The sequence below is a fragment of the Loxodonta africana genome, chromosome 3 (assembly GCF_030014295.1).
Source record: "Loxodonta africana isolate mLoxAfr1 chromosome 3, mLoxAfr1.hap2, whole genome shotgun sequence".
Taxonomy (NCBI): Eukaryota; Metazoa; Chordata; class Mammalia; order Proboscidea; family Elephantidae; genus Loxodonta; species Loxodonta africana.
The window spans coordinates 82,189,674-82,208,250 of record NC_087344.1 but is presented as its reverse complement, the minus strand read 5'-3'; the positions used below and the strand labels follow the sequence as shown (position 1 = coordinate 82,208,250).

Genomic DNA, 18,577 nt, shown 5'->3' with positions numbered 1-18,577 from the left:
CAACACTAAAAGCACAATCCATAAAAGAAAGATAAACTGGACTGTGTCAAAATTAAAAACTTCTGCTCTGTGAAAGTCACTACTGAGAATGAAAAGACAGACCACAGATTGGGAGAAATATTTGCAAATCAAATATCTCATATGGGACTTGTATCCAGAATATATAAAGAGCTCTCAAACTCAATAATAAAAAGTAAACAACGCAATTTTTAAAATGGGTAAAAATCTGAACACTTCACCAAAGAAAGCATTCCATGGAAAATAAGCACATAAAAAGATGCTCAATATTAGCCCTTAAGCCAAAACAAAACAAACCCACTGCCATCGAGTCAATTCCGACTCATAGCAACCCTATAGGACACAGTAGAACTGCCCCACAGAGTTTCCAAGGAGCGCCTGGCGGATTCGAACTGCCGACCTCTTGGTTAGCAGCCGTAGCACTTAACCACTACACCACCAGGGTTTCCATATTAGTCCTTAAAAAAAAAAAATTTAAATCACAATAAGAGAAAAAACAACTAATAAGCAAACAGTGACCATAGAAAGTGTTGGCAAGGACATGGAGCAAACTAGAACTCTCATATGTCACTGGTGGGAATGTAACTGGCACAACCACTTTGGGAAACTGATTGGCGGTTTCTTAAAAAGTTAAACAGACACGCACCATATGATCCAGCCATTTCATTCTTAGGTACTACCCAAAAGAAATGAAAGCGTGTATCTGTACAAGCACTTCAGTATGAGTGTTCATAGCAGCTTTATTTTTAACAACCAAAAACTGTAAACAATCCAAATGTTCATCAATAAGTGAATGGATAAACAAATTGTGACATAACCATTAAATGGAATACTTGCTGTTATTGTTGTTGTTATTGTTGTTACGTGCCATGGAGTCAATTCCGACTCGTAGTGGCCCCGTGTATGCACAACAGCACAAAACACTGCCTGGTCCTGCCCCATCCTCAGAATTATTGTTATGCTTGAGCCCCTCATTGCAGCCATTGTGTCAATCCATCTCATTGAGGGTCTTGCTCTTTTTCGCTGACCCTCTACCAAGCATGATGTCCTTCTCCAGGGACTGACTCCTGATAACATGTCCAGAGTATGTGAGACTTAGTTTCACCATCTTTGCCTCTAAGGAGAATTCTAGCTGTGCTTCTTCCAATACAGATTTATTCATTCTTTTGGCAGTCCATGGTATATTCAATATTCTTCACCGACACCATAATTCAGAGGTGTCAGTTCTTCTTCAGACTTCTTATTCATCATCCAGCTTTCACATGCACATGAGGCCATTGAAAACACCATGGCTTGAGTCAAGTGCACTTCAGTCTTCAAGGTGACATCTTTGCTTTTCAACACTTTAAAGAGGTCTTTTGCAGCAAATTTGCCCAATGCAATGCATCTTTTGATTTCTTGACTGCTGCTTCCATGGGCATTGATTGTGGATCCAAGTAAAATGAAATCCTTGACAACTTCAATATTGTCTCAGTTTATCATGATGTTGCTCATTGGTCCAGTTGTGAGGATTTTTGTTTTCTTTATGTAGAGATGTAATCCATACTGAAGGCTGTGGTCTTTGATCTTCATCAGTAAGTGCTTCAAGTCCTTTTCACTTTCAGCAAGCAAGGTTGTGTCTTCTGCATATTGTAGGTTGTTAATGTGTCTTCCTCCAATTCTGATGCCCCATTCTTCTTCATATAGTCCAGCTTCTCAGATTTGCTGAACATACAGATTGAATAGGTATGGTGAAAGAATACAACCCTGATGTACACTTTTCCTGACTTTAAACCACATAGTATCCCCTTGTTCTGTTCGAATGACTGCCTCTTGATCTATGTACAGATTCCTCATGAGCACAATTAAGAAGTGTTCTGGAATTCCCATTCTCTGCAGTATTATCCATAATTTGTTATGATCCACGCAGCTGAATGCCTTTGCGTTGTCAATAAAACACAGGCATTCTCTGCTTTCAGCCAGGACCCATCTGACAGCAGCAGTGATATCCCTGGTTTCACATCTACTTCTGAATCTGGCTCAAACTTCTGGCAGTTCCCCGTCTATATACTGCTGCTGCTGCTTTTGAATGATTTTCAGCAAAATTTTACTTGTGTGTGATATTAATGATATTGTCCGATAATTTCCAAATTCCGATGGATCACTTTTCTTTGGAATAGGCATAAGTATGGATCTCTTCCAGTCAGTTGGCCAGGAAGCTGTCTTCCAAATTTCTTGGCATAGACAAATGAATACTTACAGCGCTGCATCCATTTGTTGAAACATCTGAATTGGTATTTTGTCAATTTCTGGAGCCTTGTTTTTTGTCAATGCCTTCAGTGCAGCTTGGACTTCTTCCTTCAGTACCATTGGCTCTTGATTGTATGTTACCTCCTGAAATGGTTGAACGTCAACCAATTATTTTTGGTATAGTGACTCTCCGTATTCCTTCCATCTCCTATTGTTGCTTCCTGCGTTCATTTAATATATTGCCCATAGAATCCTTCAAGGCTTAAATTTTTTCTTCAGTTCTTTCGACTTGAAAAATGCTGAGCGTGTTCTTCCCTTTTGGTTTTCTATCTCCAGGTCTTTGCACATGTCACCATAATACTTTACTTTGTCTTTCTGAGCTGCCTTTGAAATCTCCTGTTCAGCTCTTTTATTTCATCATTTCTTCCTTTCACTTTAGCTACTTGAAGTTCAAGAGCAAGTTTCAGAGTCTCTTCTGACATCCATTTTGGTCTTCTTTCTTTCCTGTCTTTTTATGACTTCTTGCTTTCCTTCTGTAAGATGTCCTTGATGTCATTCCGCAACTGTTCTGGTCTTCGGTCATTAGTGTTCAACGCATCAAATCTGTTCTTGAGATGATCTCTAGATTCAGGTGGGATACACTCAAAGTCATACTTTGCCTCTTGTTGACGTTTTCTGATTTTCTTCAGTTTCATCTTGAACTTGCAGATGAGCAAATGATGGTCTGTTCTGAAGTCAGCCCCAGGCTTTGTTCTGACTGATGATATTGAGCTTTTCCATCTTCTCTTTCCACAGATGTAGTCTATCTTGATTCCTGTGTATTCCATCTGGTGAGGTCTACATGTATAGTTTCCATTTATGTCGGTGAGAAAAGGTATTTGCAATGAAGAAGTCATTGGTCTTGCAAAATTCCATCATGCAATCTTTGGCATCGTTTCTATCACCAAGACCATGTTTTCCAGTCCTTCTTCTTTGTTTCCAACTTTCGCATTCCAATCACCCGTGATTGAAATAAATAAAATGGAATACTACTCAGCAGTAAAAAAAAAAGAAAAATGAGCTATTGATACATGCTACAACATGGATGAATCTCAAAATAATTATGTTAAGTGAAAGAAGGAGTCCCTGGGTAGTGCAGTTGGTTAAGTGTTCAGCCACTAACTGAAAGGTTGGCAGTTCAAACCCACTTGGAGGGACCTCAGAAGACAGGCCTGGCAATATGCTTCTGAAAGGTCTCAACCTTGAAAATCCTATGGAGTGCAGTTCTGCTCCGCAAACGTGGGGTCACCCTGTATCAGAATCAGTTCGGTGGCAACTGGTTTGTTATTTTTTTAAGCAAAAGAAGCTAGACCAAAGAATCTTTAGGGAAGCAGACTGCCACGTCTTTCTCCCAGGGATCAGCTGGTGAGTTTGAAACACCGACCTTTCAGTTAGCAGGCAAGCGCTTAATGAATGCTTCACCAGGGCTCCTTATGGAAAAATAGTACATATGTAAAATTCCATTATATAAAATTCTAGAAAATGCAAACTAATCTATAGTGATAGAAAGAAGATCAGTGGTTTCCTGAGGATAGGAGCCAGGGCAGACTAGGGTGGAAAGGAAAGAGGGATTATAAAGGGTCTAAACGGAACTTTTGAGGGTGATGGGTATGTTCATTATCTTGGTTGTGGTGATGATTTCTTGGATGTATATGTATGTCAAACTTATCGAATTGTATACTTTGAATATGTGCCAATTATTATATGTCAATTACACCTCAATAAGGCTGTAAATAAACATATAGATAAATAATGAAATTATAACCCATTGAGTATAATAGGTATCCATGAGTTTTATACTGATTAAATAAAATGAGTAGAGTGGAATGCCAGCTGATGAATATGGAAGGAATAATGAGATGAGAATGTACTGTTTGGTAATCATGTAGAAATACTTAATTCAGTCAAGAAACATCAGTGGATACTAAGAGTAGGTGAACTAGTGACAAGAAATAGGATATTTACATAGTCTCAAAGTACTTCTGTGCAAAATACTTCTTGATCATAAAGGAAAAACCTGTAACTCTACAGTAGAGAAGCCTGGTATATATCACTTTAATCAAGTGATCACAGTTAATATTATTAATGCATCAAGTCAAAAATCATATATTACCTGATAAGGTGCAACAAGAACTCAAAATCATTTCTGTGATATTACAGCCAAAAATGTAAACCTAAATCTAATCACAAGGACACATCAGAGAAACCTAAATTGAAGGACATACTACAAAATAACTGGTCTGTAATCCACAAAAGTGTCGAGGTCATGAATGTCAAGGAAAAACTGAGTATTGTTCCAAATCAGAGATGACTAAAGAGATGTGACAAGCTAGATTCAACACATGATCTTGTATAAAGTCCTTTTGCTATAAAGGACATTATTGGGACAACTAGTGAAACTTGAATGGGATCTGTGGTGGCTGTTGCTATTGTTAGGTGCCATTGAGTTGGTTCTGACTCATAGTGACCCTATGTAAAACAGAATGAAATGTTGCCTGGTCCTGCCCCATCCTCACAATCATTGCTATGCTTGAGCCCATTGTTGCACCCACTGGGTCAGTCCATTTCATTGAACATCTTCCTCTCCTTCGCTGACCCTCTAGTTTAACAAGCATGATGTCCTTCTCCAGAGATTGTTCCCTCCTGATAACATATCCAAAGTAAGCAAGACAAAGTCTCACCATCCTCACTTCTAAGAAACATTCTGGCTGTACTTCCACTGAGACACATTTGCACATTCTTTTGGCAGTCCATGCTATATTCAATATTCTTCGCCAACACCATAATTCAAAGGCATCAATTCTTTTTCAGTCTTATTCAACGTCTAGCTTTCGCATGCATATGAGGTGATTGAAAATACCATGGCTTGAGTTAGGCACACCTTTGTCTAAGTGACAGGTCAGGGTCTGTGGTAGATGATAGCAATATATCAAGGTTAATTTCCTGGTTTTGATAGTTAACATTTTGAGCACGTAAAAGAATGACCTTGTTTGTAGGAAATATACAATACAGCATTCAGGGGTGATGGGGCATTAAGTCAGTTAGTTACTTTCAAATGATTCAGAGAGAAGAAAAGAGCTCTATACTATTCTTGAAACTTTTCTGTAAATTTGAAATTATTTCAAAATAAAAGCAAAAATTACATTGTATTGGCAAGGGTGTGGAGAAACTAGCATTCTTTTACATTGTTGGTAGGAGTCTAGATTGGTAATCCCTCATGGAGGGCAGTTTGGCAGTATGTATCCGAATTACAAATGCACATATCCTTTGACTCAGCAATTTCACTTCCCAGTATTTTATCTTACAAATATGTTTGTAAATGTCAAACAGTGTCTGTACAAGGTCATTCACTCCAACATTGTGTATAATTGGAAAACACTGGAAACAATCTAAATATCCATCATTAGGAGACTGATTAAATACATCACTTTTGATCCAAAATATCTTATATGCAATTGCAAAATCTGAAAAAAAAATTTTGGAAACCCAACGTTTTTTCCATAAGCTTGATAGCAAAATCTTACCTCAGCTGATATAAGGCATTAGGTGTTCCTGTATACTCTTACCAGTCACAGACATCTCTGCTATTCACCAATATTTTGTTCCTCTTATTGTTTTTGTTGGTTTTTTTTTTTCATTGTTGTTTTGTAACTTTGAGTTTAATTGCCTGTAAAAACTTCAAATTCTTACCCCCTGGGTAAGAAGAAGAAAAGGAATTATTTGTCATTATCAATAGCACAGAAAACAGACTTATCGTGAAAGCTTGATCAAGGTGTGTCTATGAGGCATCTACTAAAGAACATGATGTGGGAATTAATACCATATATGACTTGGAGAAGGAGCCCTGGTGGCACAGTGGTTAAGCACTTGCCTGCTAACCAAAAGGTTGGCAGTTTGAACCCTCTAGCTGCTCCAGGAGACAAAGATGTGGCAGCCTGCTTCCATAAAGGTTACAGCTTTGAAAACCCTATATGGCAGTACTCCTCTGTCCCATAGAGTCACTATGAGCCGGAACTCAACAGCAGTGGGTTTGGTTTCAGGGTTTTTTATTTGAAGATAGAGATAAAGTGTTCAAGTTTTACAGGGACAGTAATGACTAGAACTAATGAAGAATAGAGTTTTGAGAGGGCAAAAACTGAAGATGTTGAGCATGACCATGATTGAATGGATTCAACAATGAAGTGTGAATATGCCATTGACTGGTTTGTTGGTCATGAAACAAACTAGAATATGCCATAAAGGACTAAACGTTAAAGATCAGTATGGAATATTCTGAACATTAGCTGCAGAAATTTAAGGATCATCAAGTTACAAAATATGTAAAAAATCTATGATGGAAAAGTATCTGCTGATTATGAAGTAGATGAAAATTATATTGACAAATTTGCTAAGATAACTTTTAATGAAAACCTTAGTCCCAAACATATATACAGTGCTGATGAACAAGCTCTGTTCTGGCCCGTGTTCTTAAAAACAAAAAAAACTAACAACGACTAATGAGCAAACACCAAGAGGTTTTAAGGTTTTAAGGACTGTAAGCATAGGTTAAATAGTCTGAGGTACGCCAGTTTAGCAGACAGGCAGAGCTGTAAAAAACCAACATCCAAGATGTTTTTTAGAAGAGGATATGGAACCATTGCTGATGTCAGATGGATCCTGGCTGAAAGCAGAGAATACCAGAAAGATGTTTCCCTGTGTTTTATTGACTATGCTAAGGTATTCAACTGTATGGATTATAACAAACTACGGATTACATCACGGAGAATGGGAATTCCGAACACTTAATTGTGTTAATGAAGAATCTGTACATGGATCAAGAGGCAGTCATTCAAATAGAACAAGGGGATACTGCATGGTTTAAAGTCAGGAAAGGTGTGCATCAGGGTTGTATCCTTTTACCGTACCTGTTCAATCTGTATGCTGAGCAAAGAACCTGAGAAGCTGGACTATATGAAGAAGAACGGGGCATCAGAATTGGAGGAAAACTCATTAATATTTTGGTCTTTTCTTTCTCTCCTATCTTTTTAATGACCTTTTGCTTTCTTCATTTATGATGTCCTTGATATCCTGCAACTTGTCTGGTCTTTGGTCATTAGTATCCAGTGTGTCAAATCTATTCTGGAAATGGTGTCTGAATTCAGATAGGATATACTCAAGGTTGTACTTTGGCTCTGTGGACTTGTTTTCTTTTTCTTCAGCTTCATCTTGAACTTACGTATGAGCAATTGATGGCCTGTTCCACAGTTGGCCCCTTGCCTTGTTCTGACTGATGATATTGAGCGTCTCCGTCGTCTCTTTCCACAGATGTAGTCTATTTGATCCTTGTGTATTCCATCTGGTGAGGCCCACGTGTATAGTCGCCATTTATGTTGTTGAAAAAAGATATTTCCAATGAATAGGTTGTTGGTCTTGCAAAATTCTATCATGCAGTCTCCAAGACCATATTTTTTCAACTACTGATCCTTCTTCTTTGTTTCCTTCTTTTGCGTTCCAGTCACCAATAATTATCAATTCCTCTTGATTTTATGTTTGATCAATTTCAGACTGCAGAAGTTGGTAAAAAAAAAAAAAAAAAAACTTCAATTTCTTCATCTTTGGCATTAGTGGTGGGTGCATAAATTTGAATAATAGTCATATTAACTGGTCTTCCTTGTAGGTGTATGGATATTATCCTATCACTGACAGCATTGTATTTCAGGTTTTTTTTTTTTTTGGACAATAAATGTAACACTATTCCCCTTCAATTTGTCATTCCTGGCATAGAAGACTCAGAAACCCTGGTGGCATAGTGGTTAAGTGCTACAGTGCTACAGCTGCTAATCAAAGGGTCGGCATAGAAGATATGATTGTCTAATTCAGAATGGCCAATACCAGTCCATTTCAACTCACTAATGCCTAAGATATCTATCTTCAAGCATTCCGTTTCATTTTTGACAACTTCTGATCTTCCTAGGTTCATACTTCGTACATTCCACGTTCGATTATTAATGAATGCAGCTGTTTCTTTTCATTTTGAGTCATGCACGACTCTGTTCATATAGAGAACTTATATATATGTGTGTATATATATATACACACACACGTATGCTCACATATATTGCATATATATGATTTTCTATTCATATATATGCACACAAACACTACATACATTCAATGAAGAGCTATTTATCTTTTATAAAAATAGAATCATAGAATATTTACCATACACAAATTGTTTATAATTCTCACAGTACCCCTAATCCATTGCCGTCGAGTTGATTCTGACCCATAGCGATCCCACAGGACAGAGTAGGACTGCCCCATAGAGTTCCCAAGGAGCAGGTGGTAGATTCGAACTGCCAACCTTTTGGTTAGCAGCCAAGCTCTTAACCACTACATCACCAGGGCAGCTTATTATTTCTATTTTATAGATGAAGTAACTGAGCAGTAAATGGCTGATGGTTAAAAATGGTTCAATCCCCAATGTATTTACTACGAAGCCAATACTCCTACCACTAAAGCTCTACTTTTTGTTCTATCTTTATCTGACATACATACCCTTCATAAGGTATCCCAATCTTTCATATCTTCTACTGCCTTTGAAGATACAGTTACCTTCACTTCATATAGTACACATGCCCTTCCTGCGGTGTCTTTCTTGACTCTGTCAGTACTTTGTATAGAATCCTTGCCTTTTGAATAAGAAGAGCTGGCCCAGCTCCTTTTTCCTTCAGGGGGCTTTCGTGAGAGGCAAACAATGAGACTGACATACTTTTTTGGCAATAATGTGGCTTCCTATCTCCTGTATAAGAAGATTTCAAAATTCATGTGTTCAAGAAAATCATTTCTGGGACCTGGGGACCCTAAAGGTATAGAGTGAGGGGTAGAGGCAAATCAAAAAATGGAGAGAAGTGAATTCAGGTGGGTGCTTGGGAGGAGGGCCCCTCTAGTGAGTTCACTGGAGACAGAGTTGACCACCCAGAAGGGATGGTAGCATCCAGAAGCATTCAATGAATGGATAGCCAGTTCAGTCAGTGCCTGTTATGATAAGCTGACTGTTCAAGGAAGCTTTAAAGCAGGTCCTACCTTGCTCCTTCTTTCTGCACCTACAGGGGATACTCTGAGGCTTCGAACAATCCTGGAAGCAATACAGAAGCACATCCATTCTTCCTCCCTCATCTTCAAATTGGCTCAGGATGCATTCAAGATTGCTACTCCCACAGACAATAGTACTGACAGCACCCTGCTCAATGTGGCCCTGGAGCTAGGGTTACAGGTATGGGGAAGGAGTGGGCCATCCCTGCTTTAACCCTCTGGCCAAGTGACATTTGACAAGAGTTGAGTTCCCAGGGGGACTGGGCACAAACAAGCCTTGTTCTTTCTGTGTCCCTAGAACACAAGCTCTAGGCTGGCCCTTAGGTAAGGACTCGATAAATTGGGCTCCATTTTAAAGTTAAGACCAGAAGCAATGTAGCTTTAGGTCCCTATCTTTCCTTTTCCTCCCCCACCCCCAATTCCTCCAAGTCAAGCAAGGTATGGTAATACAGATATTATTCGTTGCACTTCATCAGAGAAGCCTCCTATCTGATGGTGGGAGATGTGGCACAGATGTTAAACAGACCTGTCTATACTTACCAAGGGAGAAATGGCTGTTTAAAGTGCCAGTAAATATTTGTTGAATAAATGAATGTCAAGGGGAAATGGGGAGGTCACAACAATTAGGCTTAGCCCACTGGAAATGCCTCTTTTGTGCCCAGGTGATGCGGATGACCTTATCGACCCTTAACTGGAGGCGCCGGGAGATGGTGCGATGGTTGGTGACATGTGCTACAGAAGTGGGTGAGTCCGCCACCTCCCTCTACCCCCAGGGGGAAGGAGTTTCTAGGCCCCACTCTTGAGACAGGATGAGTCTTTAAAGCTCTCTTATTACTGATGGCCTAGGAAAGGGTAGGGCTGCTGGTAGTAGAAGACGGCCCCTGTTCAGCTAGCCCAAGCTCTGCCCTCACTGCTTGGAGTATACCCTGATGTCAGCAGCACTTTAACCCTGATCAGAGACATGTCTGAGAGAATGAATTTTCAGCCACCAAAACTAAAGTGCTCCCTTGGGAGGTGGTTGGCCCAGTGGTTTGGTCCCAGTCCCTGCCCTTGCTTTTGAGAAACCCAAACAATCTGGAGGTTGAGGACTCCTTCCAGAGCCCAAAGCCCCAGCACAAGACTCTCTACCCCACTTCAGTTAGAACCCACAGGCAGACCTGGGACACCTGCCTTGAGGTAGGCAATCCACAGGCTTTGCTGCTCCATCCTTGTGAGGAGCTAACAGCACCTGCAGAGACCTTCTCTGACCTGGGGAAGGAAGAGATGGGAGGAGACCCCAAACAGGGTCCGGCCATCCGGGTTGCTCCCTTTGCCCTGGTTTGCCTCAGATCATCTCAAGGCTGCTGATGAGGAGGGAGAGCTCATCTCTGCAGGCCAAGTTCTGACCTCAAATGGTAATCTGGGCAGACCTGGATCGGGACTCCGATGGCCACGGCTGAGCTCAGGCTCTCCCTGACAGGTGTGCGGGCCCTGGTGAGCATCTTGCAGAGCTGGTACACGCTCTTCACCCCCACCGAGGCTACTAGTATTGTAGCTGCCACAGCTGTGTCCCACACTACTATCCTGCGTCTCAGTCTCGACTATCCACAGCGGGAGGAGCTAGCTAGCTGCGCCCGCACCCTGGCCCTGCAGTGTGCTATGAAGGATCCACAGAGCTGTGCCCTGTCAGCCCTTACACTCTGTGAGAAAGACCACATCGCCTTTGAGGCAGCCTACCAGATCGCCATTGATGCTGCTGCTGGTGGCATGACCCATTCACAGCTGTTCACCATCGCCCGCTACATGGAGCTCCGTGGCTACCCGCTACGTGCCTTCAAGTTGGCCTCACTGGCCATGAGTCATCTCAACCTGGCCTATAACCAGGACACCCACCCAGCCATCAATGATGTGCTCTGGGCATGCGCCCTCAGCCACTCTCTGGGCAAGAATGAGCTGGCGGCTCTGATCCCCCTGGTGGTGAAGAGTGTGCATTGCGCCACAGTGCTTTCAGACATACTGCGGCGCTGCACGGTGACTGCACCTGGCCTGGCCGGCATCCCAGGTCGCCGCAGCTCCGGAAAGCTCATGTCCACAGACAAAGCTCCTCTGCGCCAGCTGCTGGATGCCACCATCAATGCCTATATCAACACCACACACTCACGCCTGACACACATCAGCCCCCGCCACTACGGAGAGTTCATTGAGTTTCTGAGCAAGGCTCGGGAGACCTTCCTGCTGCCCCAGGATGGCCACCTGCAGTTTGCCCAGTTCATCGACAACCTCAAACAGATCTACAAAGGCAAGAAGAAGCTAATGCTGCTGGTGCGAGAGCGCTTTGGCTGAAAAAAGCAGACAGCTCACCACCAGGGCAGGCTGGGCTCCCAGGCTCCATCAGGTCAGGCCAAGGGCACTGAAACATTTGTCCCCCTGAGGACTCTGAGTACCTGTGATTGAAACCAAAGGACCACAGGGCTAAGGATGGGGAGAGTCCAACTCTAGCCAATATGGTTGCCTTGGGAAGGTTCTCACTACAGCCCACTGTTCCTGGGGGAGCTGGGCCCTGCAGATCGATCAGAAACCCCACAACATGCCACCTCGCACCCCTATATCCTGCATTTCCTGGGCATTGGCCCTCTCTCCCTTGGCAAACACAAACACAGTTCCGTCTCAGGGATTGCTTAACCAGAGAAGCAGAAGCATTTATGGTACTGTAAATACTATACTATATGTGTTGCCAGTGACATTGTAAAGTTGTAACTATTTATAATTCTGGTTCTAATTTGAAGGGCACTTGAAGTAGCCGTGGGTGGGAGGATAGGCTGGTTGAAAGGAGGTCTTTTGTTTTCTGAGGAGATTCACAACCATTTCTCAGGTTTCCCTTATAGAGTGTATGCTCTTGGCCATGGAAGAGTGGGGGCAGTGGGGAGAAAAATGGCCAGTTGGAATAATTCCCTAGTCTAGTCTATGCAGAAACCCCAGCCTGCAGACAGGCATCTGTAGCCCAGATGTGGGTGAGGGGCAGAGGCCAGGACTTAGGCTTTTGGCTCATGAAGCCATGAGGACACTAAAGCTCCTGTTCCTGCTCCTGCCTTACACAGCTTCTTGGGAGCCTGCTGAGCACCTGAGAAGCAAGTGCAGGGAGAAGATGAGACCCTGGGGTCTAGGAAGCCATTGAGCTCATGATATACATCTACTCTGGTCACCTTTATGTTAGAGAGCTTATTGTTTAATCTCTGATTGTGTATGCGTGTGATTATCTGCGTGGCCAAATACGTGTCTGTGTGCACAAATATCTGTGCATGCCTGTCTGTATGTGCACATATATGTATGTGTACCTGTATCCGTTCTGCATGTGTCTGTATACATGTATGAATACATGTATGTGTTGGACTGTGGATGTGAGGAGGTATACATTTGCATACATATGTGAATCTGTATGTGTATAAATGCACTTATGTTGGTATGTGTATGCATGTTTAGTGTGTGTGTATCTGGGCACACATAAGTGCACATGTGTAAACATGTTTATATCTGTGTGTATGCCTGCTGTTCATGGATGTGTCTTTATGTGTATATATTTCTACATGTACTTATGTCTGCGTACTCATGTTTGAGGGTCTACATGAATGTGTCTCTTCTGTCTTTGCCAGATTTCTCTTCCTTATTCCTCTCTGTCTGTCTCACCAGCTAAACTTTTCCCCTGTCTCTGCGCCTCCTCTATTCACCATTCTCTCTCGCCAGCAACCTTCTAAGCACCAGTCTCTCTCTGCCCAAAAACTGGCTGCTTGAGCTCCAGTTCTCTTCTCACTCCATACTTGCTTTCTTCCCCTGCCTTTCTACCTCAAGCTTCCTCTGCCTGCTTTTGTCAGTCCCCCTGGTCCCTGATTTGGAGGCTAGGGCTAGAATGCATTTGGCCTTCCCCTTCCTAATTTCTAGTCCTACTGGACTACTTGTTTCTTAGCTCTGGCAGACCTCCACAGTGTACCATGTTCCTGCTACCTGCCTGTCCCCTCTTCTCAATATGGAATGTTTATAGGAGGTAGCAAGGGACATTCAGAAGAGTCATTTGGATACCAGTGTCTTGTGTTTACTGTTTCATGTCTTAGTTTCTGAGTAGGGGGTGGGGTGTTAGAGGGAAGGGTGGCATAGCTAGAGTGTGAACTAAGGACCTCACTGTCTGCTTTATTTTCCTTTCTTTGACAAGCTGTTTGTCACCCCTCTTTGCTCCAAACTGACCAATAAGTTGTATTTACTGTTTGTGGCTACTTAAGTCTTAGTATCCAGCCGTGGGTCCCTACAACCTCTAGGCCCAATGGGTTGTTAAAAAAAAAAAAGAGAGAAGCCACTCCCATTTCTGTATCACGATTACCTTTTTTTAGCAAATGTGTGAACTCACAGTGCTTTTCTATGACTAAATCATGGATCACAGAAAAGATAATTTTTCTAAAAGCAGAAATTGCATTCTCTTAATAAACGAGGCCCTTCTCTCTCTCCGCATTGCCTGGCTGGGACAGGTTTCCAGTTGGGCCTGTAACACAGTGCGTTCCTGGTGGTCTGAGATGGGGGATGACAAATGAGGAATTTTCTGCCACACCAAACCTCTCTCCAGTTCTCAAAGGCACCACAGAGCCTTGTCGCAGGAAATAGGTGCCACTGTGAGAAGAAACACCAAGGTCCTGAGAAAATTAGAAGATACACTCGAGAGAGAATGCAGAACGACCCTGAGCACCAGAGGGGCTTCTGGCTTTGGAGGCTTTCTCACCTTGGTGATGGGTGGCCTCGACCAAGGCCTAACCAACCCAGCCCCTAGCTCTGAGTCTTTTTGCCTTCCCCATCTTTTGGTGTCGAAGCTGAAGGTCTCGCAACTTCTCCCTGCTCACCCAGACTCCATCTTCTTCCCCAGACACAAAGTCCTGTCAGTTTGGCCTTTGTATGCTGTGGGGGCCCCCAGCCCTTTCTCTGCAGATATCACAGCCCCAACTGTTACGAAGCTCTGCCCAGCCTCATGTAGCTCTGGGGATTGGATATCTAGGACCAAGGGGGCAGTGAGGGTCCTGACATTAACTCCTATAGCACATATTCAAGATACCTAAGCCCCCATGACTTGAGGAAAGAGTGTAGAAGGAAGCCCCAGGAAAGGAGCAGAGGCTAAAAAGAAGTGAGGATAAGGGCAGAAATCTTTCACAAACAAAACAACATACTAGATTCCAACTCTGGGACTTTTATTTTTCTGGAAACAATCATCTGTGTTGGTGGTACTTAGGGGAGAAGGTGTATGCTCAGTTCTGTCGAAGCAGACGTGAGTGTCTGTGCACAGCATCCACAAAGGCCCCCACATGTTCTGGGTCCATGTCAGGGTAAAGCCCATGGCCCAGGTTGGCAATGTAGCGACGTGGCCCGAAGTCATCCAGCATCTGCTGCACCAGCTGCCGGATCTCCTCCTGGGGGACCAACAGAGCACTGGCTAAGGGGAGGCCAGCAAGCCTCTGTCTTTGCTATACGTAATAGTGACACACACATACACAGGCATGCTTCTACTCACTTATTCACTCAGTATTAATTCAATAAAATACGTTGGATACCTAGTATGGGCCAAGCGCTAAGAAAAACAAATGAACAAAAAAAAAAAAACCTTGCCTTCATAGAGCTTATGTTGTTCATATGGGATGGAGAAGTGGGAAAGGGACAGACAAACATAATAAAAACACACAGTAATTCACACGCCACATCTCTGTGGGTGCACAGAGACAAACTCATAGGCATACATAGGGATCCTGGTTCTTACCTCAGATGCATACAGGGCACAGGGGTCCAGGTTGCCCTGCAATGTCACGGTCTTCCCCACAAGCTCCCTGAAAGCAGAGCCAGTGCCACGTTCTGGCGACTGCACATATAGCAGCTGCCGCCTCTCCACCTTAACCCCAAGGAGCTAACTCAGCATCACTCACCGGGCTTTCTCTGGGGCCAGTGTCCAGTCGAGCCCAACCACCTCGTAGCCAGCCTGGGCCAGCTCCTCCAGGGCAAAATGCCCATCCTTAGCAAAGATGATCTAGGGGGAAGGGCAGCTCCCTGAGGCTAGAGGGCCTTGCCATGCCCACTAACCTTTCTCAACTGCACCTCTGCTGCCCTCCAGTGGTCATTTCAGTGCATGCAAGACTTGCTCAGAAAGCTACACAGGCCTGCCTTCACTCACTCATTCCCATCCTCACCATGGGCACAGGTGCCAGGCCTGCCTCCTGAAGTCCAGCCTTCACCCTCTTGGCCACATCACGGATATAGGGTAGTGCAAACTTGGTGAAGAGCTGTGGGCCAAGGTGCCCAGCGTGGGACTCAAAAAGCTGTAATGCCTGCAGTTGGGGGTTTTGGGGGTGAGAAGAAATACACAACATACAAAGAGGAAGTAACCCTGGACTCTCACACAAAATGTGGCTCAGTTTTCCCCACATGACCTCAACCTCTGATACGGCTTGAACCTATAAGCCTAGGTCTAATCAAAAAGTTTTGACTTCTCCTGCAGATCCCAGCACTAGCTTTGGTCTTCAAACACAGAGAGCATCAAGCCCCTCTTGCCAGTGTCAGGGAGGGCTTGGCTGCTCCAGCCAGATCATTGGAGGCCAAAACCCCACATGTCTGGCACTGAGATCCCTACCCGCTTAGTCCTTATAGATTAAATCCCAGCCTACTTGTCTCCCCCTCAGGACTCACCTGGGCACCAGCAGCCACTTGTCCCACCAGATATGGTACCAGAGTATCAGTGAGTATGCGAAGCAGCTGGTGACTAGCTTGAGGTCTCTGATACAGCCAGCGCTTGGCCTTAGCCATAGTGCTTGAGCTGCCACCCTCAATCATGTACGTCATCAGGGTCCACTGCAAAAGGATGGAAAGAGGATGTCACAGGAAGACTGACACTTTTCTCCTTCCCTTATCTACACCAGACCTGCCAGAGTGATTTCCCCATGCCTGAGCCTCTGTACTGTCCCACATTACCGGGGCGCCAGCAAAGCCAATCAGTGGCACACGCCCGTCCAGCCGCTGTCGGGTAAGGGTGATGGCCTGGAAAACATAGGCCAGCTCAGAGGCTGCTGCTGCTGGATCTCGTAGGTGCTCCAGGTCCTGTTCTTCCCTTAATGGCTCTGAGAAGCTGGGTCCTTTACCAGGCACCATGGTCACCTCCATGCCCAGTGCCTGGAGGGGGAGAAAACTTTTGGGTTCTCAACCTGGAATTCCAGGAGGAAAGGTTCTTTCCAGCCTATGCCAGGAAGAGAGAAGTCAGGCCCAAACTCCGTATCTTTCAGCCTTTGTTTTCCTCCTCTCTTCGGTGAGGATATGTGCTTATCTTGAACCCTGACAAGACTGATAGAAGGACTTCCAAGGGACCTTTCCCCCCTTTTTTTTTACCCATTCCAGAATCAGGTTTGGGCTGGTACCTGGGGTACAACAAGGATGTCGGAGAAGATGATGGCAGCATCCAGAGCGAAGCGACGTAGTGGCTGTAGGGAATAGGAGACAGGTTGCTAGGTGGCAAGCTGAGGAAAGAAATCCCTCCCTCCTTTGTGGACCCCTCACCTGCAGAGTCAGTTCACAGCAGGTCTCAGGGGAACGACAGGTGCTGAAAAAGTCCTGGGTAGCCCGGGTTTCTCTAAACTCTGCAGGCAGGAGAGAGAAGGCTGGACTCGGCCTTGAGGACCTCCATAGGCCTCCCGCTCCTCAGAAACTTTTCACTCTGCAGTTTTTTACATAGATTCCCGGGCCCTGACCCTGACCTGGTAAGTAGCGGCCTGCCTGCCGCATGCACCAAACAGGAGTGTAGTCTGTGTCTTCCCCCCAGGCTGCTCGCAGGAACGTGTCATTCTTCAGCTCCGGAAAACCCTGGGGTCTGGAATACGGGTGCAGGGAGTAGGGTAGGCGTGGACGGTAGGCTGGGGGATGGGGAAGGCGGGAGAAGGCGCGGGTTCTTAGGCGAACCGCTATCTGCCTCCTGCAGGCCAAGCTACCAAGCTACCAAGCCTGCAGCTCCGCGCTCATTACGTCTCTTCTGCCTATCAGGTAGTGCACAAGACTTCAGAAGGGCCCGTGCTGAGGTCTCTTCCCTATACACAGTCCCAGCTCCCCCAAGCTTAAAACAACTGAAGGGACTGAGGAGGGAGAGGTCGAAAGCCCAGATAGTTTGGGGGTCTTCGGACCTGAGAATCTCAGGGACAGGGGTCCCAGTAGCTGGCTCCGAGGCTGGGAGACCGCCCCCCCGCCTCAGGCTGTTACAGTCAAGGGGGAATTATAGTTGAGGATCCCAAAATAGGGATCCTAGCTGAGGATTAGAAAATCCTGGGGTCATCCCCTAAATGAAGGTCTGGGGGACGCAGCACTGCTAAGCGATTCCTGAGATGAAGGTCTCAGGAATCCATGGTGGGAGGAGCAAGATCCAAGCGACTGGGGTTCGGGTTGGGAGATCACCATGGGTGGGGGGGGGGTCAAGGGATAGGTTCATAAATTAGGATACTCTAGTCACAAGCCCCGCTGGCCCAACTGGGTGCTGCGGAGAACTCACCCCAACTGTTTCGCTTCCATGGTAAGCCGTCTAAATGTCAGCACAGTACCCACGTTCACTTGACTCTGAGCCCGCCCTCTGCCCAGGCTCCGCCTCTTCCTGGAGTGAGCCAAGGGCGTCGCCATGTTGAAAGTCACATGATCAGACTCCAGTGACAGCTCCCGGGCTGCCTGGGCAGCTGCCGGTAGGACCCCTACCTTTCTTCACCGTAAAGTCTGCCGTAGCGGCGCAGCTGCAAACGCTTAGGGTGGCATGAACAGTTTGTTCTCCTAAAATGGCCTGAAAATCCCAAAGGCTCGGCCCAAGTCTCATTCTCAGTCCCGTTCTCCATGACTCTAACAATCTTATGTCTGGTCCAGCCAGGCATACAGCGGATGATGGAACTAGAGCACTGAAATTATTATTAAAAAAACAAAAAATTATGTATATTCACTACTAAGAGCCAGGCATTATACTAGATGCGGAGATTACAGTGGTGAACAAGACAGTCGCTGCCTTCATAGAGCTAGACTGATGGGAAAATAGAGAAACCACAATCACAATGGTAAATGTTTAAAGAGGGAAGAGCTGGAAGCAACTAATTGGGGGGAAAGTGGGGGAGCGGCCTCCAAGCAGAGGGAAAAGCATACGCAAAGGGAAGATTAGAAAGGGCAAATGTGATTGTTTTTAGGAACTGGGAGATTAATCTGGTGG

The 18,577-nt window shown here is 44.7% G+C and overlaps 2 protein-coding genes across 4 annotated transcripts in view; one reads left to right on the top strand and one right to left on the bottom strand.

Annotated features, from left to right (window-relative positions):
* Positions 1–13,913, top strand: part of ZSWIM5 (zinc finger SWIM-type containing 5) — a 198,470-nt gene extending 184,557 nt beyond the window's left edge. Inside the window, exons 12-14 of one of the 2 annotated variants that reach the window (XM_003415562.4) lie at positions 9,378–9,541; positions 10,023–10,104; positions 10,820–13,913. In XM_003415562.4, the coding sequence (XP_003415610.2) occupies positions 9,378–9,541; positions 10,023–10,104; positions 10,820–11,682 (1,109 nt within the window). In that variant the 3' untranslated portion in view covers positions 11,683–13,913. The remainder of the gene's footprint in view (positions 1–9,377; positions 9,542–10,022; positions 10,105–10,819) is intronic. The other variant, XM_064281885.1, reaches the window with a different exon arrangement.
* Positions 13,914–14,544: 631 nt separating this feature from the next.
* UROD (uroporphyrinogen decarboxylase) lies at positions 14,545–18,017 on the bottom strand. 2 transcript variants are annotated; one of them, XM_003415561.4, is made up of 10 exons: positions 17,885–18,017; positions 17,103–17,215; positions 16,906–16,985; positions 16,767–16,829; positions 16,327–16,524; positions 16,045–16,206; positions 15,549–15,686; positions 15,288–15,388; positions 15,125–15,191; positions 14,545–14,780 (listed from the first exon to the last, which is right to left on the bottom strand). In XM_003415561.4, the coding sequence occupies exons 1-10, from the start codon at positions 18,007–18,009 to the stop codon at positions 14,619–14,621; spliced, it is 1,209 nt and encodes a 402-aa protein (XP_003415609.3). In that variant the 5' UTR covers positions 18,010–18,017; the 3' UTR covers positions 14,545–14,618. The 2 variants fall into 2 exon arrangements, with proteins under 2 accessions (XP_003415609.3, XP_010593611.2); XM_010595309.3 differs by having other exon boundaries at positions 17,103–17,258; positions 17,885–17,976.
* Between the last annotated feature and the right edge of the window lie 560 nt (positions 18,018–18,577).